This window comes from Pelodiscus sinensis, chromosome 17 (assembly GCF_052426305.1).
Source record: "Pelodiscus sinensis isolate ZL-2025 chromosome 17, ASM5242630v1, whole genome shotgun sequence".
NCBI lineage: Eukaryota > Metazoa > Chordata > Testudines > Trionychidae > Pelodiscus > Pelodiscus sinensis.
Genome location: NC_143068.1, coordinates 23,893,200 through 23,917,287, shown reverse-complemented (window position 1 = coordinate 23,917,287; position 24,088 = coordinate 23,893,200). Strand labels below are relative to the sequence as shown.

The following is a 24,088-nucleotide window of genomic DNA, read 5'->3' as shown; positions in this document are numbered from 1 at the left end:
TTTCCTGTACTCTGAGCTATAACTTTTATTGGCCATGATTGTTTTTTACATTTGTAAAAGTTATACCACTTAGCGAACATGTGCTTTCTCAAACAAATTGTTTTGATTTTGAACATACAATATAATCTTACCACATAAAAAGACTTTATACAAATCTGATTTCATTAAAATTCAAGACATACATTAACTGCAATTTTGCAGAGCTTTTAAAAATGGATTAAATTCTGAAACTTATGTAATGTTTAAGTAACAAGGTACCATTTTGAGAAACAATAGTTGGGCATTCCACTTTTTTATTAATAGAATTCTTCACAACTTGAAAGAATTTCTTTTGAATGAGACATTAATAAGTATTTACAGAACCATTCATCAATCTGGCTTTATTACTCAAGAGATTTTCTTACAGCTGGTAATAAGGTGTCCATGTAGATAGTGAACAGAAATTATATCCTTAAAGGAAACTTGAAATATTGTGCTGGAGAGCATTTTCAGCTGCTGCTTCTTCAGTGCTGTTTGTTCGAATTCCTGAATCTCTACATAACATTTTTCTACCACTGTCCTCATTTAATTTGCCCTAGAAATGTCCACATTGTTTAAATCATGCTTTTCAGTTAAACTTAGCTTTGCATCTGCTTCAATAACATTTGACAGTGTAGCTAAGAAGATTTTAATTTGTTTCCACTGAAATAATTTTGTGGGTGCTCTGAGCTTCGAAGAGTTAATCAACTCATGTGGTAGCCTTATCTTTCTTTTCCATCAATTCCTTGCACAGTGTTAGTGGTGACTTTGTGAAGTATAATCCAAAGCAAAAGCAGGTGCAATAGTGGATTTCAAGAAGGGAACTATATAGTCATGACGGTCCCCCAAACTTCACTATCTATTTAATTCACTCAACAGTGCAAACATTCTATCTACTTCAACCTCAAAAGTTCATCCAGTCCTCCAGGCTAACATAATTCTTTCTGAAATCATACACATTTTTGTTAAGTCTGTACAGGATTCAAGTTCTGGCCGGTTTGTATCCTCATTGAGGTCCAGCAGTTGCAGGAGGTTAGCCTTCCCATCCTTCCCACAGTTGTCCTCTTTAAACAGAATAAACATAGTTTAGTGTATGTGCCTTGTCATATGCTGGGATGTGAAGTATTTGCAAATGTAAGTTTTTCTCAGTACTGCCATGCAGGAAAGATAATTTTTAACTCTGGGCCATTTAAAACCAATTTTGTGGAGAACGTGGTATAATAGCCTCTTAAAATGAAGCCTAAAAATGTTAGCTAAAATAAAGTGTAACATTGACCATATATCCTTTAAGTTGATAGCCATAAATAGAAGCTTAAGTTTGAAACATTCTTCAATATAGTACTCTTTAGTTCTAAAGCTGATGTCACCATTTTTAAAATTGCAAGTTAGTTTTGTAAAGTTTTATTTCTGATGGAGTTTAAGGGTAGAGTTATGAATTAACTTGATCTATCTAACATACTTATATGGCCCCCATTCTCATAATATCTGAGTGCCTCACACTCTTTAATGGATTTATCAGCTTCACAAATTTGGCAAGTGCAATTCTCAATTATTTTCCAGATAAGGACCTGAGTCAGAAGGGGTAAGTGACTTGTCAAGGGCCATTCAGAAACCTCATGCTATTTTAATTTTCTTGCAGATCTGTCCCCATTTTCAGACTCTGGCAGGTTGAGAAGTATGATAGTTCTGAATTAAAGGAGGAAGACACATTCAACAAAAAGAAAAACACAGGGTTCTAGCAGAATGTCAGAAAAATATTTAAGTAGATTTTGCAGTAAAGTTATTTTTTCAGAATAGTTTGGGTAATTCAGTCTTGTCCCCTCCTGCTCATAGTACATAGGCCACCAGTGAAATAGTAGGATTGTGTCTGCAGTGGCCAGCCCCTCCCCCAGTACTTCTCTGCTCAATGAGATCCAGCTTATGTGACTGACAGCCTTGCCTCAGGCCATCCTGAGTTTACATCTCAAAGAGAGGGAGCTGCTGACAAGACTAAGATTATGCTAGTACCAAGGGGGAAAAACCTGATCCTTAAACTGAGGGAATTAGCCTGCTTTCCTTTGCTTGAGTTGGCAATTCTGCTGTTCTTGGCTGCTATGCCCAGAAGGCAGTTGTGAATAAGGGATTTTAAGTATGTATATTTGGCAAGAAGGTTGCAGCCTTTCAAGTGTGATTTAGAATTTACAACCGTGAACCACATCTGTATCACCTCATGACTGAAAAAACTGCATGTGTTTCATAGGATTGCAAGCTGAAATTATTTAGAAACATGCTGGTACAGACTGCCCTCTTGTTGGGAGTGTGTTTCATCTGTGCTCCACAATAGCTCCTAATATCTTTGCTTTAATGTTTATATTTTTAAATAGTCTTCTGCCTCTTGCAGTTAATCTAGGGTATTACTAACTCAATATTTGCACCAGCAAAAGTTTCATGATGACCAACTTAGCACCCAAACTGAGGGTTTTTGATGAAAGTTGTGTACCTACATTTCAAGTGCACATGGTAGAAAATAGGTAAGTAATGTAGACAGTTTGAATTTTTAACCTCCAATACAGCAGCAATTTTAGAATACAGGCAGTCCCCGGGTTACGTACAAGATAGGGACTGTAGGTTTGTTCTTAAGTTGAATTTGTATGTAAGTCGGAACTGGTACATATTGTAGGGGAAACTCTAGCCAAACATTTTTTTTAGTTTTGGATAGCATAGGGAAAGGTTAACTCCCCTCTAATGTTTGTTTTGCTGTCTGTTCCCCTGTTCAGAAGATTTCACATCTATTTCTGTCCCTGTGACAAACTCAGGACTAAAGGAGTAACTCATCAAATACCAAACAGCTCTGCACCATGCTTTGAGCTAATAGCTTTATTTCCACACACCACCCAGGGTTCTAGGAGGAGGGTCCTTTTTTTGCTAACACAATGAGGCCAGCACTTTGTTTGTTTTGGTGGAGTCTTTGTTTGCCCAGGGAGCCCAGCATGTATAGGGGGAGGAGGGGCGGAGAGGCTGCTTTTGTCTGCTGTTCGGCAGCCTGTTGCTCTGGGGAGGGGGCAGCCTGTTGCTGGCAGGGGGGGAGGGGGGAGGCTGCGAGGCGCGCGGGGGGGGGGGGGCGGCAGCGGGCGTGGGGGGGGCACTTTTCCTCTGCCCGGCAGCTCTGCGGGATCCCTGTCCCTGTGGCCAGCTGCTGCAGGCAGAGGCCAGTTGGAGCTGGCCGAAGAGGAGGAGGAGGTGGATTCTAGGACCCAGGTGAGCGAGCCCCGGGGACGCTGCTGCGCTCCGGGGACGCTGCTGCGCTCCCGGAGCCCGGCATGTATAGAGGGGAGGAGGGGCAGAGAGGCTGCTTTAGCTGCTGTTCTGCAGCCTGTTGCTCAGGGGAGGGGGCAGCCTGTTGCTGGCGGAGGGGGGGGGGCAGCGGGCATGGGGAGCAACTTTTCCTCTGCCCGGCAGCTCTGCGGGACCCCAGTCGGAGCCGGCCCGAGGAGGAGGAGGATCCTAGGACCCAGGTGAGCGAGCCCCGGGAATGCTGCTGCGCATGTGCGGGAGTTGCCTCACCCCGTTCGTATCTAGGGATCCGACGTAAGTTGGATCCACGTAAGTCCGGGACTGCCTGTAACCCTTAAATAAACACAATCCTGGCAAACTAATAGAACCAAAGTGCCATCTCTAAGTATGAGGATTCCCTACTTGAAAACAGTAACTGAGAATAGATGTTGCATGCAAAAAAGAAGAGAAAAAAATAAGTTAAGTCAAAGCTAATGCTTTTCATAAACTGACTCCCACTCACAGCGACTTGGAAGATGAAGGTCTCTTCATTTCTGGCCACCTTCGACGCTGAAACTGCCTAATTTTCAAGCAGCAAAAGGAGAAAAAAGTTAACCATCACCAAGAAAACCACCAGCACTAGGGTCTGAAAGATGGGAAAAGATTTTAGCCTCAATCTGAATGACAGGAAACGGCACATGCTCTTCCAGTGAATAAACTAGGAATACCACAGAAATTCAAATTAATGGGGATGAAGGGAGAGTTTGCCTCAAAAGATATCCCAGAAACAGGTGAGTCCCTTCTCTGCTTTCCCAGACCCATTACACATTGCTTAGCATGAAGATGAGTCCTGACAAAAATTTGTTTTTTAAAATGTACCTGAACTGCTCATAGCTTCCATCTTTAAGTCCTGAAGAAAAACAAATAATAGTTATCATCTGATGCCTGCAAAAGAATAAAGTACTGGGAAAGGTTCAATGAAAAAAATTGAGACATTTTAGAACCTACTAACAATTCACGAGATTTTCGGGATTACATAACTAACATCAAATTAAGTGGTGTGTATACTGTTCTGTGCTATCGTTAATCACAATCAAAGCCTTTTCTAGTCTGCATCAACCTACACAGGGCTAGATTTTTTTCAGCACATGGGTAATACACAGCTATATCTACTATATTTAATGCACAAATAGATACAATCAGTACAGAAGCCCTTGTGCTATTTTTAACACTCTACCATTACCAGGTTTACTTCTCACTGCTGGTCACTGACAAATATCTTGAAAGTGTCAATATTAGGTTTAAGAATGTACATTTCACGGCAGTGATTGGGCATTTAAAACCTTTCACAACTATCGTTTTAGGCTTCTGCAAACTCAATGTTTGGGTTAACACTTGTTTCAGCGTTGGAAGTCTTTTACACTCATAAACATTAAAAACCAATTCTCATAGTCTATACTAGAAGATGTAATCAGCATTGCTCAGATCCTTAACTGAAATAATTTGTGTTTTTCTTCGTTTAAATCTTTCCAATATAGCTGCTGATGAGGGGGTCAGTATATAGGCTGCCCTGGGAGAGAGAACAACCCTACCCTCTTGAGTTTTTGGAAAGTTCTTCATGCTGATTTGGAATGCCTACTCCAAATCTGGAAATCTACAGTATTTCACTTTAGGCACACTAGGAACATAAATTAAATATGCTCCACAAATTCCTTGAGAGCTCTAAGTTGCCAGGTTAGTGTCATCTCTACAAAACAAGCTGCCAGGAAGTTTGGAAACACATCTTCACTATGGCTCCCAGGCACTTGGCTCCATGGTAGGCCACCTGGTAGCTTGCCACAGAGCCTAGGTGCATGTAGATTTGATGAATCAGTATTTTTCAATGGAAAAAACTTTATATTCGTGATACCACAGCGTGTGCTGGGAGGGGGCATAATAACTGTCGCCAGAGGCATGTAGATTAGGCTACCAGACATAGAAAAATGAAGCGGCGATTTAAATAATCGCCGCTTCATTTAAATTTACATGGCTGCCGCGCTGAGCCGACAAACAGCTGTCACCTGATCAGCTGTTTGTCGGCTCAGCGCGGCAGCCATGTAAATTTAAATGAAGCGGCGATTATTTAAATCGCCGCTTCATTTTACTATGTCTGGTAGCCTAATCTACATGCCTCTGGCGACAGAGGCATGTAGTCTAGACGTACCCTATGTTCTGTACTCTTCTACTGTTGGATTAGTTTTCCCTTCAAATATCTACTACTTTAATATATTAGGAAAGTAAATGAAACAGCTTTTACATTTGCTCAATATACTAACTCTATGTAATTCACAGAACTGGATAGCTGAACTCTAGTACAGGAAATTTAGACAATCTAGTGCATGCTATCATGAACCTAAAGACAGTCCTCAAGTAACAGAACATTAACTTTTTGGGCTACAGGTCATAATATTAGAAACCCATTTGCAATTATATGAAATGTATTATTGGTACACTTGGGCATTTGGAGGATGCAAGTAGAAGGGCTCTTACCCAGATCCATGTTTCTAGTTCTCGGGTTGCATTGTTTATATCCTTTGCAGCTTCTTAATTCCATGAGTTGGATGTGCAGTTGATTGAGAATGTCTCTATCTAGTGTGTTCACTGCATTAATCAACTGAGGATAAATAAAGATGCTTGTTAACAAGTGAGGGATTGTCAGTGTATGGATGAAAGTCATGGCTTTATAACCGGTTCAGTGTATCTCTCCAAGGGGTTTGCACCAGTGGAGCTTACATCAGAGAGACACAAAGGCTTCAGACATAAGACAAAGCCTTTCATCCTTATTTCTGAGCTGTGACCTGACATCAGAATATATTGTCAATTCAGGGCCAGCTCTAGTCCTCTCAAGATGGCAGAATGCACCCTCTCCTCCCTATTTTTCCTTACCCCAGAAAAAAACTGTCTGGTTCAGCACCACTTGCACTTTTAATCTGGAAAGTGCAATATTTTTTCTGGAAAAGAGACTGCTTTGCTCTAGTTTGAACTATTAGTTCCTAATAAAGTCACTGCCTTATATTCACTGTTCTATTGTACACCATGATATTTCTTTCAAATGTGCATTGTTTGATGAAAAGTTACTTATTTAGCAACTAAAGCACAATGTTAGTATTTTTGTTTCTAATTTCTGTCCAGGTACCTGATATGGGTCAGTGTTGAGATCAAAATACTCCAGGAAACCAGTAGCAAATTCACAAAACAGGAAATTGTGGGTCTCATTGATTGTCCTCATACACCAGTATGTGTTGTTGTTGGCACTGGTACAGGCGCAGAAAGGGCCCACTGCAAATGAAAGGTTGAGTGAGAAACTTAAAACCATAAGAAGCATTCAGCCTTTGTTAGGTATATATTTCTGTAGCAGCTTGGTGAGGCACTATGGGTACGTCTACACTGCATCCCTAGTTCGGACTAGGGATGCAAATGGAGACAACCGAAGTAGTTAATGAAGCGGGGATTTAAATATCCCGCGCTCCATTAACATGATCTCGCCGGCGCGCTAGTTTGAATCACAACTGATTCGAACCAGGAAGTGCGCGCAAGGATGCGTTAGTTCGGACTAAAGCCCTTAGTTCGAACTAACATTACTCCTCGTTTTTTGTCAATTCAATTTTTGAGGAGTAATGTTAGTTTGTCCCGGCGCGCACTTCCTGGTTCGAAACAGCTGTGATTCGAACTAGCGCGCCGGCGAGATCATGTTAATGAAGCGCGGGATATTTAAATCCCCGCTTCATTAACTACTTTGGTAGTCTCCATTTGCATCCCTAGTCTGAACTAGGGATGCAGTGTAGACGTACCCTATCTGTGTTTGTGTTGAATTAGAATTCACTCTGCCTCACTTTAGGAATAATGTTGTTCTAAGCAAAAATTAGAAGAGGACACAGCTAGCAATCCTGAAACTTGTAGACATGCTCCATTCTATTCTGCCCTGCCTTTTCCACCTGTAGAATGGTCCCACACACCTCCTCTCTGCCCTCTGCATGTTCCCTGCCATATTAGAGTGATTAGGGGCCCTGCTATCCTCCAAAACGTGAATCGTATTACAGGTGGCAGTGTCAATAACAGCTGGGTGAATAACTTATTTTTTTTCCCTTGACAACTGAAAAACCCAGAAATTTATTTTCTCAATGAAACAAAAAGTTGTTTTGGCTTTCAGTGGTTTTTATCCTCCTCCCCTTTTTTAACTCTTAAGTTAAACCTAGCTAAATTTCAAAACTAAATGTCTTGTTGAGCTGAAAAAAAGTAAACTTTGCAGCTAAAATTATTACCTGAGTTCAACGTGAATTTGCAAACAGCTTCAATTAGAAACTGCGTTTTTGGCAATTACACTATTTGCAACAAAGACAACAAAATTAGTCCATCTGTAGTCTTAACCCCACCAGTTCTCCCAGATGCTATGGACCAATCTCTCCTCTCACCCTGGAAATAAGCAAATCCCTATGTAGCAGGCAGATAAAAACCAGTCAGTTTCCTAAAGGTTACTTACTCATCTGAGACAAATACTTAAGGAACAGCAAATTCTATTATTAGACACTGGTATGCATCTCACACTCTTTGGCATGTGTTAGGGCAAAAGTGGACTCTATTATTTAAAAACCTTTGTCAACAACATGCTTATTTGATTTAAACATTAGGTTATTTTAGCCTCCACTCTCAACTCCCTTTTCAGTCAGGGCTGCACACACATGAGAAGCAAAACAAAAAGCCCCACCAAACTCACTGATGTGGCCTCCGACTGAGAAGAAGAAAAGCAAACACTCCCCACATTCCTCTTGGGGGAGGGGCCCAGGCTAGTGGATTTTGTTTGTTCCAACCCTGCAGGGAGCCAGCATGGGCTTTCCAGTGCTGGGGGGGGAGGGAGGCACAGAGCCCAGGGGCCAGATCCAGGCAAGCCAGTGGCCAAATCCAGTCCCCGGGCTTTAGGTTCCCCACCCCTGTATTAGTGCCTCAGCAGAAAAAGGTGGTGTACTTTTCCTCATCCTGTTGGACCGGCAATACCAGCAGTAAATGCATTGCTGTGTATTGTCTAGGCAATGTTAGCTACCATGTAATTGGATAGTTGTGTAACCACATCAAATTTGAGCAGTTATATGGCTATTCGATAGTCCCTAGTGGCAGGAGCAGCAGTTTGTGCACTCCAGACCCCACTCCCAGGGAGCACCCTGACACCCTGCACTTCTACCTATCAGCTGTTTAAAAATCAGCTCCACCTGCCACCCTGCGCTGCTGCCTCTGATATAGAAGTAGCTGTGAGGGGCGACAGCAGCCCCTATCCATGGGGGATCTGAGCTCCCTGCAGACAGAAGCTGCTCCACGGCAGCTAACAATGACTGACAACAAGTGGGCAAGGCATTGCCTGGTGGCCAAAATCCTGCCCTGGGTAAGGCACCAGCATCTTCCTGGTTATTGCTCAGTCAGTGGGATCCTTACATGTCCATAAGGGGGCAGTTTGCCAGTGCTGGTTGTCATGTGTGAAGCAGGTGAGGCCAGGCATGCTGCATGTATCATTGTTTTTTATTCTCTTCAGCAGTTTGCGCAGCTTCTTCTTTCGCCTTTGTTCTCTCAGCAGCCACAGCTTGTCCTTTTCCTGCAGGGCCTTCCTGCAGTCAAGAGACAAGGAAAAGTTAGGAAAATGCACCCATTTTGGGGTACAGGAGAGGAGGACTTGAAAGTCCCTTACAAAACTGAGGGGCTTGCTTCATTAACTGGAAGGAAAATTAATCAGTCATATTTTTGAAGAAATTGCCTTCTTTCCAAAAGGCCTTGCTAAGACAACAGTTGGGAATTATAGCCCTGTTATTAAAAACAGCTGAGGTGTGATCTACTCAGTCCTTACCACAGCTCAGTGAAGTAGGTGGGTTCTATTAGCCCAGTTTACTAAAGATGAAACAGCCCATGAGGTTAATTGACTCACCTAAAGCATCAGTCCTTCTCAGAAGTGGAAATAAATCTCAGAATTAGTTGGCTACTAGTCTGATGTTAGAACCACTAGACTCACACCGCCCTTCTTCATTGCCCTTTCTTTAATACTCCATGTTTTTTAAATTACAGGAGAGATGCAGTATTATTGCTTTTAGTTAGTTCTTAACTAGTGTGTATTCAAAGTTTAACCTGTGAGCATCTTGCATTTCTCTTCCAAAGAAGGAGGCCAGCACTTACTTGAAAGGATGGAGACTAGATCCTTTGTGCCTCAGTTTGCCCTTGTGTTTGGAGTGGTAACTGGGGGGGGAAAAATCATTCACAATCAATACCACCAAAAGGCAATGTTTCTGTTTATACAGAATTCGCATACTGCATTCAAAGGAAACCTAATATCTACCCATCAATATCACCTCTTCTGCTGAATTATTCGCAAACTACGTGTGGTTAATAAACTGCCACCTAACTAGACTGGAATCTGTCCTGCTAAGCATTTTCTGATCGCTCCACAAAATCATGGGAAGACAGTGACATCTGGTGGTGTAGTGAAACATATATCTGCAAGTAATTTCAGATACTGCAGTTTCAACATGATCTGTTCTGTGCATACAAGAGCTAAAATGATACATTTATCAAATTAATTACATTTCCAGTTCTAATATTTTCTAAATTTATGAAATTGTTGATAGGAAAGTTTCCAGATGCCTACAATTTTTCCTTGTAGTTTAAAAATCAATGTAAATTGACTTGTAGGTGCTTACTGTAGAGCTATAGGCTAGTACTGTCTAGGAAACAAAAAAGGTAACATTGCAACCGATATATTAGCTTGTACCAGTGTTAATTCTGAAGACCTATGTACTATGAGGGATGCTGGCAAATGTGTGTTGGATTTTAAACCATTTAGTCTACTGTTTAGGTCTCTCTTTGGAATGCTTTTCTGTGTTATAAAAGTTAGGGCTATTCAAGTTTTTGCAAGGAGTTCTTTGATTATTTTGATTTATGTACATTAAATAGGAAGCTAGTTTGAATTGTTTTGCAATTTAATCTAAATAGTGTAACAGACTGAATTCTGTTACACGTGTGCAGGTTCTAGTAGATTCAACAGAGGAAAAAAAGCAATGTAACTCAAAGAAAATATTAGGATATATCTTTGAATGCCAACAGAGACCTTTAAAAAGACTAATTACCAATATAAGGTAACTATTACTATCAAATAACCATCCTGATTCTGCAAGCTTACATCTTGCACACAACGTAGGGAATTGAGTGTTCGACTGGCAAGCCTTGCCTGTGAAGGGTGAGGCTTACCTGTTAAGGTTAACCTGGGAGGGATCCACCATGGATAGAGGATGCTCCAGGTGGAGCCGGGGCTTCTCCAACTGGGATGCCGGAGCAGCCCCCATCTGAGGGGCTGCCTGGCCCACCACAGGCAGTGGCTGCTCCAGTCTGGCCAGTACAGCCCTGCCTGTGGCTGGGGGGGAGAGGAGAGGACTGCTCCCACCCTGCCCTTTAATCAGTTAACTGATTAAACAATCACAAAGTATCTACCTAACTCATTAATCCAAACATGTTCTTATTGCAGAACTGTGGTTTTACATAAGTATAACTTTACTCATGGATCATCCCATTGACTTCAGTGGAACCACATATGCAAATGTTTGCGGAGCAGGGATGTGTAAACATTCTACAGTAAACAAGTGAATCTTTCAATGTTGTAAGTTTCTGTAAAGGTTAAAATAAAACGTGTCCTTGGCAGCATACTGTGAAACCAGTGATTTATAGAGCTATGTAAGCTTTCATGGACTCTTTTATACTGTGTTTTGGAAAATACTAGGCATCGGAGACGGAGTATTTGTGCTGCTTAAAATTACATGGCTATATGCCCCATTACACCCATCTCAGTCTTTATTCAATATTAAATAGGTTCCCACTTTATAGCTCTTGTGCATACTGTTGGGTGACACTAGGGAACATTAAACTGCTGTAGGTCACTGCATTGTAGAATCTTCAACTAATAAGCGCTGCGTGGACTGTGCACTTCATAGCTGTTAGCTAGCAAGTAACGTGCACCCAGGGAGCGGACGGGTGTACTCTGAATAGCTTAGCCTGTAGAAGCAAATGAGATGATACAGGATGGATCATATCTGCCCAACTCTTCACTCAGGCCAGAGATGCCTGTTCATCACAATAGCAAGAATTTTCCCAAAGATCTCTATAGGGCACTTCAAACACACTATTTTTTTCTTTTAAAACCCTTTGAAAAACCTTTCTTTAGAACTACTTAACTGATGGGAGCTGGTGTTGTTGTTTGGTTTCCCTAAATACTGTGGCCTGCTCTGCAGTGTGCGCGCGCAATACCACTGTAGATTTATGGCTGATTATTCCCATGGGGATACCTGGCTCACTGGCAGACTCAATAGTAGCCATATTGTCAGCTGTTCCTGGCACTCTTAGGTTGAGCAGCTTTCTTGAAAGTAAATGTTATTCAAGTACTTTAGCAATTGATTTTACAAGATTTTCTGCTATGCCATTTACCAAGTAAGAGTTTGTCTGAAACCCTTAAATCAGCAGTTCCCAACCTTTTCCAGATGGGGACCTATTTTGACAATTCAGGAAGACTTGGTGACCCAAGGCAATTCAAAAATGGGGGGAGGAGAGAGGACAGAGCCACCTGAGGAGACACTTGGCGACCCTTTTGAAATGTAACAGTGACCCATATTTGGGTCCCAACCCATAGGTTGGGAATCCCTGCCTTAAATATTCCCTCATGCAATCTGTGTGCTACCTTACAACCCTTTGGGAAATTCTTGAGCTCATTAGAAGCCAACTGTGCACAGTCCCTGATACACAATCACTGTTTACATTCAACTACTGCACTTAGAATTCAGGTAGTAAGAAAAGTCTGGGTGCGTCAGGTGCCTTCTACAACCTGGAAAATACCCATTTCTTCTAGCCAGCAGTTGCTAGACATTTTACTGCTGGGCTAGGTCTAGACTGGCATGATTTTCCGCAAATGCTTTTAACGGAAAAGTTTTTCCATTAAAAACATTTGAGGAAAAGAACGTCTAGATTGGTACGGATGCTTTTCCGCAAAAGCACTTTTTGCGGAAAAGCGTCCTTGCCAATCTAGACGCAGTTTTGCGCAAGAAAGCCCTGACTGCCATTTTCGCCATTGGTTTTTTTTTTCCGCAAAACAGTTTTTAGCTGTCTACACTGGCCCTCTTGCACAAAAACATTTCCGGAAAAGGGCTTTTGCCCGAACGGGACCGTCAAAGCATTTGCACAAGAAGCACTGATTTCAGACAGTAGAATGTCAGTGCTTTTGCGCAAAATCAAGCGGCCAGTGTAGACAGCTGGCAAGTTTTTGCACAAAAGCGGAAAAACTTGCCAGTCTAGACGCACCCCTGGTGTCCGAGGAAATGGCTTACATTGCCCCTGATTAAACTGAAGTGGGAGCAGTATGCACTCATTGGTGTAGTCTATTTATTGAAAGCAGAGAAAATGACACTGCTCCCCTTTGGAAAAGCAAATCTCAAGTCAGAAAAATGTGCTTACTTGAACCATCTCTGTAAGAGATGCAGCTGGAGCAGCATTATATTTGAGCACCTGGATTTGAATCCATGATCTTAAGTCACTGACACGAGACCATGGGAGCAACTAAAAAGCTAGTTAGAAGTTTGGCCTTTCACATACTTTTAAATTACACAGATTAATCCTGAATTAACTCAGAAGATGCAGAAATGCCTGAGTTCTGTTATTTCTTGTACAGTGCAGAACTGAGTACAGGCAGTCCACGAGTTACGCGGATCCGACTTATGTCGGATTCGCAGTTACGAATGGGGTTTGCTGCCTGTCTCCCTGGTCTGCTGGAGAGCAGCAGACCAGGGAGACTGGAAGCAAAGCCTCTGAGGACGCCGGCAGCGGGACAGCCGCGGCGCGTCTGAGCTGTCCGCTGCCCGCGTGCTCCGCGGCTTTGCTCCCAGTCTCCCCAGACCAGGGAGACGGGGAGCAAAGCTGGGGAGCACGCGGGTAGCGGACAGCCCAGACGCGCCGCGGCTGTCCCGCTGCCGGCGTCCTCAGAGGCTTTGCTTCCAGTCTCCCTGGTCTGCTGCTCTCCAGCAGACCAGGGAGACGGAGAGCAAAGCTGCGGAGCACGCGGGCAGCGGGACAGCCGCGGTGCGTCTGGGCTGTCCAGCTGCCCCCGTGCTCCGCGGCTTTGCTCCAGACGCCTGTGGTACAGCAGCTGGGGCGCTGCTGGTTGGTCCCGTAGCGCTGCTCTGGGCGCTACTGGACCAACCTGGCAGCACCCCCGCTGCTCTGCCCCAGGCGACCTGATTTAGCCACTGCTGGTCAGTTTCAGCAGCGGCTGAATCAGGACACCTGGGGCAGAGCGGCTTGGGTGCTGCTGGGTTGCAAGCCAGCAGCACCCAAGCTGCTCTGCCCCAGGCGTCCCCAAGTCAGCCACTGCTGAAACTGACCAGCGCTGACTACAGGAAGCCCGAGGCAGAGTTGCTCTGCCCCGGGCTTCCTGGAATCAGCCACTGATCAGTTTCAGCAGCAGCTGACTTGGGGACGCCTGGGGTTTTTAAGTTGAATCTGTATGTAAGAACTGGCGTCCAGATTCAGCCTGTTGAAACTGATCAGCGGCTGATTCCAGGAAGCCCGGGGCAGAGCAACTCTGCCTCCAGCTTCCTGTAGTCAGCCGCTGGTCAGTTTCAGCAGCGGCTGAATCTGGATGCCAGTTCCGACTTACATACAGATTCAACCTAAGAACAAACCTACAGTCCCTATCTTGTACGTAACCCGGGGACTGCCTGTAATTATGAGCAGGATTTCCCCAATCACTACAACTGTTGGAATGGAGCAGGCCTGGGCAAAATACGGCCTGCAGGCCGGATCTGGCTTGCCAAGCCCCCGGATCCGTCCCGTGGAGGCAGTGGGGAGCCCCAGGCAGACTCCCCTGCTTGTCCCTTAGTCCTGCGCACCTGGCAGAAAAGCAGATGCAGGGCTCCATTTCTGTTTTGAAACTGGAGGGGGAAGTTTTAGGAACTGCCCCCCACAGCACGCTCCTATTGGCGGTTTCTAGGAGAAACCAGCCAATGGGAGCTGCTTGTCAGAATAATAGGCAGCTAAGAAGACTCATGCCCCCCTCTCCTGGGCTCAGTTATTGATGAAGCACATGGCCAGGCAAGCCGGCTGGCTCACTGGGAAACATGTTAAGCTCTGCAGGCAGGCAGGCTAGTTTGGCAGCTGACAAGTAAGTCTCTTTGCCGCAACCTGCTTCTGGCACCCCAGCCCTTTTCTGCCGCCCCTCCCCAACGTACCCAAACCCTCTCTCCCCCTCTTACACCCACACCCCCTCCCAGATCTGTCACCCCAATATCCTGTCCCACATCACAATCCCCTCCTGCCCTAGGTCACATCCCAAATCCCTGCACTCCAGTCCCCTGCCCTAGATCACAACCACCTCTTTCCCCCAAACTCCTTCTCAGACTCCATTCTCCCTCCTGCATCCCAATCCCTTACCCCAAGCTCTCATCTACACCCAACCTCCATCCCAGACCCCACATCTCCATTAATATCATGGACGAGTGTGGCCCTTGACCACTTTCCAAAATCTTGGAGTGGTTCCCCTCCTCCATTAAAAATTATTGCCCATCCCTGTAGTGGAGGAACAGAAAGAAGCCAGATAAAAGACCTACCACTCTGTAAAAAGTGTCCTCATCTTTTCCTATGATCAGCTTTAAAATGTACATCTCCGTGCCACTGTGATTGCTGCAGATTCACAACCATTCATGTGTAACAGGGAAGATGGGAGGGATGCCACAGCTAAACAAAGCCCTGGATTAAGAGCTCCTCCATAGCAACCCAGCTCTCACAGGACATAAGCAAGTGGAATATACTCATGATACTTCTTTTCTGATAAACCAGTGGTAGGAAACCTGCAGCTCGCTGTCTACAGGGGGCCCACTGGCATTCCACCTGTGGCCTGTGCACCTCGTCTATCCCATCCCCCATGTGCCTCTTGCTCACTGAGGCAATGGAGCCCTGCACTTGCCTTCCCAGCACTTTCAGAGAGCTATGAATCAGCTGATTTGCAGCTGTGCACAGGGAGGGTGGGAAAGGAGCAGGGTTGGAGTGCAAATCAGCTGATTCGTGACGCTCCAAAAGTGCTGGGAAGGAGGGAGAAGGGTAGGTAAGTGGGGATCTGAGTGCACTAGAGATGTGGGCAAAAGGCGCCGAGAGGATGTGCACAGGCCATAGGTGAAACCTTAATAGGCCACGAGTTGCATTTTCAATCTTGTGGCCCACTGAGATGGAGGGCTACTCATGCAGCCCACTTACCAGTCTTGGTTGCCTATCTCTGTTCAAGGGATACAGCGTCTATTAGCATCATCAGCATTAGCTCTGGTAAAACAGGTTTATCCAGCTTGCAGAGACTAATATCAGCTCCGGCTGCATATTACAACTTGCTACTGTGATGTATGTGTGGAAATACCTTATCTTGTTACAATCACATTCCTCTGGTCGCTTCTTCTTTAGATGACCTCTGACCTCCCTTAAGTTTTTTATTTTATTTTGCAGTGTTTCAATCTAACAACAACAAAAAATGAATGAATTGGTTAGCTTCCTACCTTCTCCCATCCATTCTATGTCCATTAAATGATTTTCTATCCCCACTCTTGCTCCTACCCCAATCATACTGCAGTGGATCCTCTGATGCACCTGCACGTACTTTTCTAGGCTTCTGCCAGCAGTTCAAAACTGCCAAAATTAACACCCCACTCTCCCCCAAAGCTCAGGAGTAAACCTTCCGCTTGCTGCCTAGGATGGAAAGCTGAGCTCGAAGGTTAGTGGGAAGTCAGTCTTTCTCATCTCAAAATACCAGTGTGACTTATTTAGGGTGGGTCTAAACAGCCATACTGACGTAGCTTTCCCCTTGCCAGAGCTATGTTCTAATTTGCATACAGCTTTCTCCAATCATTTGTGTTTGCAAAAGGATGTATTTTATCGAACAAAAGGAACACGTCTAACTGAAATGTATGGCCCATTGTGAATTTGAAACAGGAACAGATTTCCCTCCTTATGAGACTGCAAGAGGAAATGGTAGGTCACCACCATTTTACAGAATGATCATTGAAACCTCTGGCCACAGGGGGAGCATAGCCGTGTTTAGTCTGATTGCACTGGTGTATGCGCTTGTGGGAGGAGACAAGTGCCTGACCATCACCTGCTCCTTCCCTTGTAACTGTAGGCAGTGAGGTTGCTAATGTGTCTGTACTGTCCATGGTAGCTGGCAGTGCACCTACATAATCAAGAGATGGGTCATGGGGTCCTTCCTATCATGGCAATTTACACAGGGAGACAATGCAAACCTATCATCCAGGATTGAGCAATAGGTCGCTACCCCATAGCCACTAAACAGTAGCTGGCAGGCTGGTGTACAGGTGCAGGACCCAGAACTCAAGCATAGGACACCAAGGAAACGAGAGAGAGGTGAGATTAGATGGGTCTCTCTTTATGGCATTCCATACTGTACCTGCTTGTTAGAAAAACAGAGCTGGAACCAGAAGATAATACTGACGTTTGACTTAAGCTTGTCCCTTAGGCTACATCTACACTGGCATGATCTTGTGCAATAACTCTTTTGCAGAAGAGTTCTTGTGTAAAAACTCTTCCAGAAGAGAGCATCTACACTGGCATGTGCGTTTGTCCAAGAAATGTGCTTTTGCGCAAGAGCATCCATGCCTGTGTAGACACTGTCTTGTGCAAGAAAGCTCTGATGGCCATTTTAACCATAGGGCTTTCTATCGCAAGAAATTCATGTTGCTTGTCTACACTGGCCTCTTGCGCAAGAACAGTTGCGCAAGAGGGCTTATTCCTGAGCGGGAGCATCAGAGTTCTTGCGCAAGAAGCACTGATTTCATACATTAGAACGTCAGTGTACATACATACAGCTGTTAGGGTCACTAACCTCATGGTCAATATGAAGTTTATGATCCTTCCAAGCCTGCAGTGACTTGTACAGATCTGTGTCACATTGAACTGTATCATTCTCCAAGATGTAGCATCTGCCCACAGGAGAATAAAAGTTGTATTACATTGCACAGGGGAGCAATGGAAACATCTGCTTTTGAGAACACTGTTCCAAAGATCAAAAAAAAACAAATGATACCAATTCAGCAATATAAAATCTACTAACGGGTGGGAGAGAGTTTTCACATGGTTACAAATTTACAGCCAAATTAACTGAAAGGTAATAATCATTTTGCATTTCCTTGTAAACTATCATATGCTGGCTATTTCCTATTGTTGCTCTTAGACTGGGCTGCACAGACTTCTAAATTACTTATCAAGCATTCAGCTAACATTTAATACTAAAAGCTTCTCGAACAGTAATTCATTAACACTTAACTAAGGGATTCATGAGAGAGCCACACTAGAGGTTCCCCAGGAACTAATATTAGGTTTCAAAGGGAAGGAACTCTTACAACAGGATAAAATTCAAAAGCTTCTAAGTGAAACTTAGTCTCATTTTCAAGAGTGACTTGTTGACTTTTAATGAGATGTAGGCTCTCAAGTCACTGTTAGAAATGGGACTTTTTTGAAAATTTTATACCAGGAGGTTAGCAAATACCACAGAAAGGGATTCTCGAAGTGCCATTTCACAACAAGCTGTGAATTCACTTCCACAAGAACATCTGTGGCTAAGGAAGAGGTGGGACTCCTCATGCAGGTGCACATTTGCAGAAGCATTTACACAGTGGTCTTGAAAGCTGTTTATGTAGCTGGGGGAGCCACCCAATCAGGGAGCAGGATCAATACCATTTGATTCAGGAGGCCACTCTCACAGCGCAAGTGGCAAATTCTGACTCAGGAAGGGATCCTCCAATCCAGTACCTTCAATAGAGCCATGTAACCGTACTCCAGTGGAGGAGCTAGCCCACGGAGCAGGAGCTGAATTTGTTCACTGATTAGCTCATTTACAAGAGCACATTTGAAATAATGAACATTGATAACCGATGTGTGTCTGCAGATCATAAGAAAGTGACACTGCTACTCAAAAACAAATTTAGCTGCAAATAACTTGCCATCCTACAATGTACACATGGAAGGATAGATTTATGGTGTTATGGTGTCTTCACAGCCCTGAGAATTCTCTCTCCTCACCCTCCAAGGCTCTACCTCAGAATGCTCCTGTCCCCTCAGCCCAGAAGTTGTATTCCTCAAATTGGTAGGAGGGAGGTGTGGAAAGGCTGCTGCTTCCCCTGGAACTCCAGTTGCACTTTGGGAATAAGCAGTAACCCATTACACTGAACTAGGCCATGCTCCAGTTACAGCCTTCCACAAAACAGGTGAATCATTATGAACTCCACTCTACAGCTTATCCTGGACTCAAATAAGGTTGAGCATTCCTGGTGCAAACAGCAGTTGTACTTGCTGACACGAGAAGTCTGCATTGACCAATCACTGATGGGTGAAATGAAGGCAAGTCTCCAATGCAGACAAAGCTTAGAACAGGGGTGGGTAAAAGGGCCTCTGTGGGCCGCATGCAGCCCACCAAGCGGGTTGATCTGGCCCGCAGAGGTCCTGTCATTTCCCTGCCTCCGGCCAATCAGGGCCTAGGGATGGGGGAGTGTGTGGCACTTAGAAAAACCTTGCGGTTGACACTAAGCACCGTGTGCCAGAGGGCAGGTTGGGAGGAGACTTTGCACGCTGCCCTCGCCCTCAAGCCTTGATTGGCCTGGGGAGCACACAAAGTCTCCTCCTGCCCTGGAAGGGGCTCGGCCCTTAGAATTAACCACCAGCTGCTGCTCAGCTGCTCCTCCACAGGACAGGGGCAAACTTCGTGTGTTCCCCAGACCCTGACTGACCTGGGGGCAGGAGGAGGAAGTGCATGAAGTCTCCCTCAGCCAGGGCGCAGGCACCTAGAGAAAACTGACAGCTGTTCTGAAGAGCTGGTAGTTCTCTTTGGGGGCAGGGCAAAGACTTCATATGCTCCCCCACCCACAGACCAATCAGGATCTGTGGGTGGGGAAGCAGGGAAGTGTCCTGGCCCTGTCCACCTGTCCGTGGTGGCCCGGGCCCACTTCAAAAATTTCTGATGTGGCCCTCATTCAAAAATTATTGCCCACCCCTGGCTTAGAGCATGGGCAACCCCAATGCAGGCATACGCCGTTCCCTGTGCGCTGGCAAATCATCCATTGTGAAAAGTTAGTTCAACTGAATGTAGGGATAGGAACTTCGGGGAAGGGTGAAAGAGGGACATCAATGCAATCAGGATGGGATTTTCAAATCTAGTTCAGCACCAACTGAAATCCAGGCAAGTGATACCACTGACTTCAATGGGAGCTAAGCCAATGCTGAGATCTTTGGAAAATTTCCACCCACGAGCCTTCACTCTGTTAGTTGCTGCAGGGATCTTTGCCCAACCCAGCCAGATTTCCCCTCTTGCTTTCCCCCACTCCTAAATAAATTGTTTCTGCAGCAGATGCACTCTGTAAAGTCAGAGGCTAGGTGTCCACATTAAAATGACTTGCTCACCAACAAAAATGCAGCTCTTCTTTTTCAGCCTGCCTCCTGGGTGATGAGGGCAGGTGTCACACACTGAACTCACTCACCTGTGTGTCACTTGGATTAAATTAGGGGCCATATACTCTGTGATGCCGCCCGTGCCACTGTATTCCCCGAGGTCCTTATCCTCCTCTCCTGCCGCACCTTCCCCCTCTGCCTTGTGTCTTTTGGTGATATTCCGTGGTAGGACAGGTTGGTAACCATCCTCTAAGCCCAAATTATAAACTTCTCCATCCAGCTCAATGGACACAGAGCGAATGGAGCGATTCCGGACGTAGCTGGGCTTGTACTCTGGGAAAGAGGAGAGAGAAGAATGTGTGCTATAATTTGCTTGTTTGAGCCAGGTCCTTCCTCAGTCACCAGCCAGATGGGGACATCTGGCATTAACTGGCCCAACTCCAAGGTTTGGTGTTTGCAGCAGCTGCCTTCAGAGCTCTTGTCTCGGTAACACTGTCATGGGCAGGTGCGTAACTGGCAGCATAAAAATGTGAAGACAAAAATAATGCAGAAGGACACAGAGAAGGCCGGGGAGGACATTGTGCAATATTGTTTAGAGAGGACTTAGTTCAGTGGTCCCCAACCAGAAGATCGGGATCTACTGGGAGAACCTGGAGCCTCTGACAGGTGATCTTGACTGGTTTGGCCAAGAGATTATCAAGCCCAGCACTTCAGCTGCCCTTCCTCCGGACTGCTGCGCATCTCCTGCCCTTTTGCCTTGGAGCTCTCCCATCAGGAGCCACTGCTTTCTGGATAGGGCAGGGGAGACAGAGGGACGCTGATATCAAGGTGCCCCCTCTCCCATCCTGTACCCTATCTCCACAGACAGAGAGGGGGCACTGCAGGACTTGGGATGGAGTTTGCTGGCTGCTTTTGGGAATGGTGCAGGGCCAGGATAGGAGTGAGCCTGCTTTAGGCCCACTGCCCCACCACCTAGGAGACACCTGAGGTAAGCAGTGTCCAGCTGGTACCCACATTCCAAAACCCTACCCCAGTCATGAATCTCCTCCTGCACCAAAACCTCCTGCCTTAGCCCCAAGCACCCCTGCATCCAACCACCCTCCCAAAGACTGCACCTAGAACCCTTTGGAGGTACCCCAACAGCCTGCCCCAAGCTCAGCTCAGAGCCCCTCTCAGACTCCAAATCGCTGAATCCAAGACCAGAGCCTGCACCCCAGCCCGCTGCCCCAGACTGGTGAAAGTGGGGGATGGAGAGAGGATGGAGTGAGCAGGGGCGGGGCCTCAGAGAAGGAGCACAAAGGAGGTGGGGCCAGGATATTTGGGTTTGAGGTAGATCTTGGATTGCTCTTAAATTCAAAAAAGATTGGAGACCGCTGACTTAGTTCATTTAAATTGTTTTTATCAGAAGAGTCACCAGGTGGCAGCAAAAGATCAAAAAATAAGCCTGATCAGTAGCAATGGAAAAGTTGCACAGTACTGGGTCATTCCTGTGCAGGCCACTACAACGTTTTCCCATCAGCACATGCTCCTGGACTTTGTCCTTTCATTAAAGCTCTCAGGTGACTAGGGTTCTCGCTACCTCCCACAGAGACTCTTCTGACAGATCTCAAAGTTTTCCCAGCATTCAGATGGACCCTTTTCCTCAATGTCACATTTTTCCTCACAGAGTAGCTATTAGTTTCTAATCCCTCCCGCCAAATCAATTCCTCCTGGCCCTTCTCATTTCTGTTTCTCATCCCCAAATTCCTTGTTTGCCAAGATTATGCCAATGCTGTGGTGCCCAAAACTGCCTGCCTGATTCTACAGTCTCTCCCGTGCCTGGCAGTCCTTCATAATGCACTGCCTTTCCGTACGCAGCCCAATCTCACGCTGCAGGACTTGTTACCATACCACGCTAGGAGCTGTCCACGATCAACCATCAATCTATTTGGCAATGCTGCTTTCTAAGAGTCTTCTTCCCTGATCAAAACCCAAGGGATTCTAGAGAAAGCTCCAGGTTTACATCCAGCTCCTGCCCTTCTAGAAAAAGGGATTACAGCAGCACATCGTGACTGGCAGTCACTATGCTAGCTAGCGCCTGGTCCTTTCCACAGTGCCAATAGACTCCTTGCTATCTTGGGCCATGCTGGAATTCAGTCTCTTGGTTCTCCCGGATTCCTTCTCTCTGTCCAAAGCTGAAGGGTAGCAGGGTGTGCCCCATGGGAAGGAGACTTCTGGTTTGAAATCTGATGAAGAGATTTGCTGCTGTGGCATGAAAAAAAATACCCATAGCCCCACCTGCTCAAAACAAACCTTTCACGAGGGGAAACCCACATAAGAAAGGAGAAAAAATGGAAAACATGAAGTCCTGTGTTATCCCACCAAAAAGGAGGATTGTTCAGACAAGTTATATCCTATAATTGACACAGGGTTGAGTGTTTTGGGAGCACATCTCCCGTTTCATAGTCAAGTGAGCAGGAGGCTCGGGATCCAATCATGAATATTGGTGGGCATGAAACAGCAAGAAAAACTCTCTTACCAGCCATTAAGCTTTGGTTCCTGGCACTTCATTCCAGTTTATGTGCTACAGTAAGCAGAATACCAGCTGGATGGACTAGTTCTGGACTTTTTTCCACCTTGGGCTCAAAATGTATCGCTGACATTGAGCCAGGTGAATCATAGCAGAAGAAAAAAAATATTAGGCTCCAATTCAGGAAATGTTTGAATAAGCCGAGGAAACTCCCTTCTTTTCAATACCAGAAGGATGTTCCAAAAAGCTACACCCTAAAAATTACACTCAGAATGCAAATTCTTGTTTCTTTAGTTGCTCTTATTTAATCTTGTTATGCTCTGCCAGACAAGAGTTTCTCTTCCCTGTGAACTTCATGTACTCACCTGGTGCACTGGCCTTTAGCACACAGCTGCAGGGAAGCTCACCCTACATGTGTTCCTGAAGAACCTTCTTACCCTCAGAACACAGGAGAGAACATCTCCATTGCAGCCATTCCCAGTCTCACCTGATGAAGAGTGACTGGATCGAGCATAGGCAAGCTCACAATCAAGTCATATGTTTTTGTCACTGGTAACATGATTCACTAGCCACAGTGCTGGGCCAGAGCATCTAATACTGTGATTTGTCCCAAAAGCCAACTATTCCTGGTGGAATGTTTTAAATATTTTAAGTGATGAATCTGAGGCTGAGCCTCCCTGTTGCCAAGTGAATTGGGGCACAAATCTTGAGTTATATGCCTAACCACTTGATGTGCTCCCATAACTACTAAGTTTGCTGTCCAATTCATTTGCCTGTACAAACACATGTGCGCGCACACACAGAGAGAAAGTGGGACCAGGGCCTCTGAATATCAGTCTTTAAATGTCTACACTCCCTTCTTAGCATTTTCTTACCAGGTTTGGCAGCCTCTGCTCTGGGAAGGCCCAGAAATCTTACAGCTCTTTCTCTATGTCTCTTCCTCAGAAGTGGGCTGATATCTTGCCTGTATTATTATGTGATTACATCTTCAAAGCTGAAGCTAGAAACTGAGTTTGGAGAACTCCATCTATGCTAAAAGAAACTAATCATTCATCATTACACCATCTCTCCACAATTACATCTTTCTCTTCTTGTGTCCCTCAGCCTGGGTCTGTCTCTCTCATGTTGGGGGCAGGTACAAAGCTCCAGCCAGGATTGCTTCAGCTAAACTGAAGACTAAACCAATCAATTCTTTCCTGAGTTATTTTTTTGGTAGCAAAAAAGTAGCAGTATCTGAGATGTCAGCAATAGGTGGTGAGCATGCATGATTGCACCTGGAATAATTATTCAATTACATAAAGAAACACCAGGATTTATTAAATCCTAAACTTCGTATCTGGCATAAACATGTACAGCCTTCAGCTATGCATAACTTCCTGCAAGCCATCATTCAAGCCTTATTACTAGTTTCCACCTGCCAAGCTCATGATTTAGCACTGAGATCACTTTGGAGTGATTGTTCTCTCAAGGATGACTGAGTACTGTAAACTGCTGTATGTGGCAAAAGCAGAAATCTGGCCATATAGCAGGGGCATAAGTGAAAGGCAGAAAGCACTTGCGCTTCCCTGCTGCTACCCGTTCTGCATAGGTAGTTTGGAGCTGATGTATTTTCCATTTCATAAATGACCATGGAAAAATCTTTTAGATTATTACTATAAGCAAGTATTCTGCTAATGGATTTTAACCACAGGGAATTTATTTTTACTTGAATGAGCCATAAGGAAAAAAAACTGCTGTCAGCCAAATGTTTCCTATTATTATTATCATCATTAATATATTTTCACAGAGTTTTGGACAATGGTACTTTTGAAAATTTTACATAAG

General features: G+C 45.0%; 1 protein-coding gene across 9 annotated transcripts in view; it reads right to left on the bottom strand.

The window, feature by feature from the left end:
• Window positions 1-24,088, bottom strand: part of SULF2 (sulfatase 2) — a 311,690-nt gene continuing 287,602 nt past the window's right edge. For 7 of the 9 annotated variants that reach the window (XM_089769700.1, XM_006132193.5, XM_075901569.2 and 4 more), the window contains 10 exons: window positions 19,845-20,088; window positions 17,198-17,294; window positions 15,722-15,816; window positions 9,463-9,522; window positions 8,734-8,903; window positions 6,446-6,588; window positions 5,800-5,923; window positions 4,150-4,180; window positions 3,794-3,850; window positions 1-1,082 (listed from right to left, as the gene is read on the bottom strand). In XM_089769700.1, coding sequence (XP_089625826.1) covers window positions 1,052-1,082; window positions 3,794-3,850; window positions 4,150-4,180; window positions 5,800-5,923; window positions 6,446-6,588; window positions 8,734-8,903; window positions 9,463-9,522; window positions 15,722-15,816; window positions 17,198-17,294; window positions 19,845-20,088 — 1,052 coding nt within the window. In that variant the 3' untranslated portion in view covers window positions 1-1,051. The remainder of the gene's footprint in view (window positions 1,083-3,793; window positions 3,851-4,149; window positions 4,181-5,799; window positions 5,924-6,445; window positions 6,589-8,733; window positions 8,904-9,462; window positions 9,523-15,721; window positions 15,817-17,197; window positions 17,295-19,844; window positions 20,089-24,088) is intronic. The other 2 variants (XM_075901570.2, XM_075901571.2) reach the window with 2 other exon arrangements.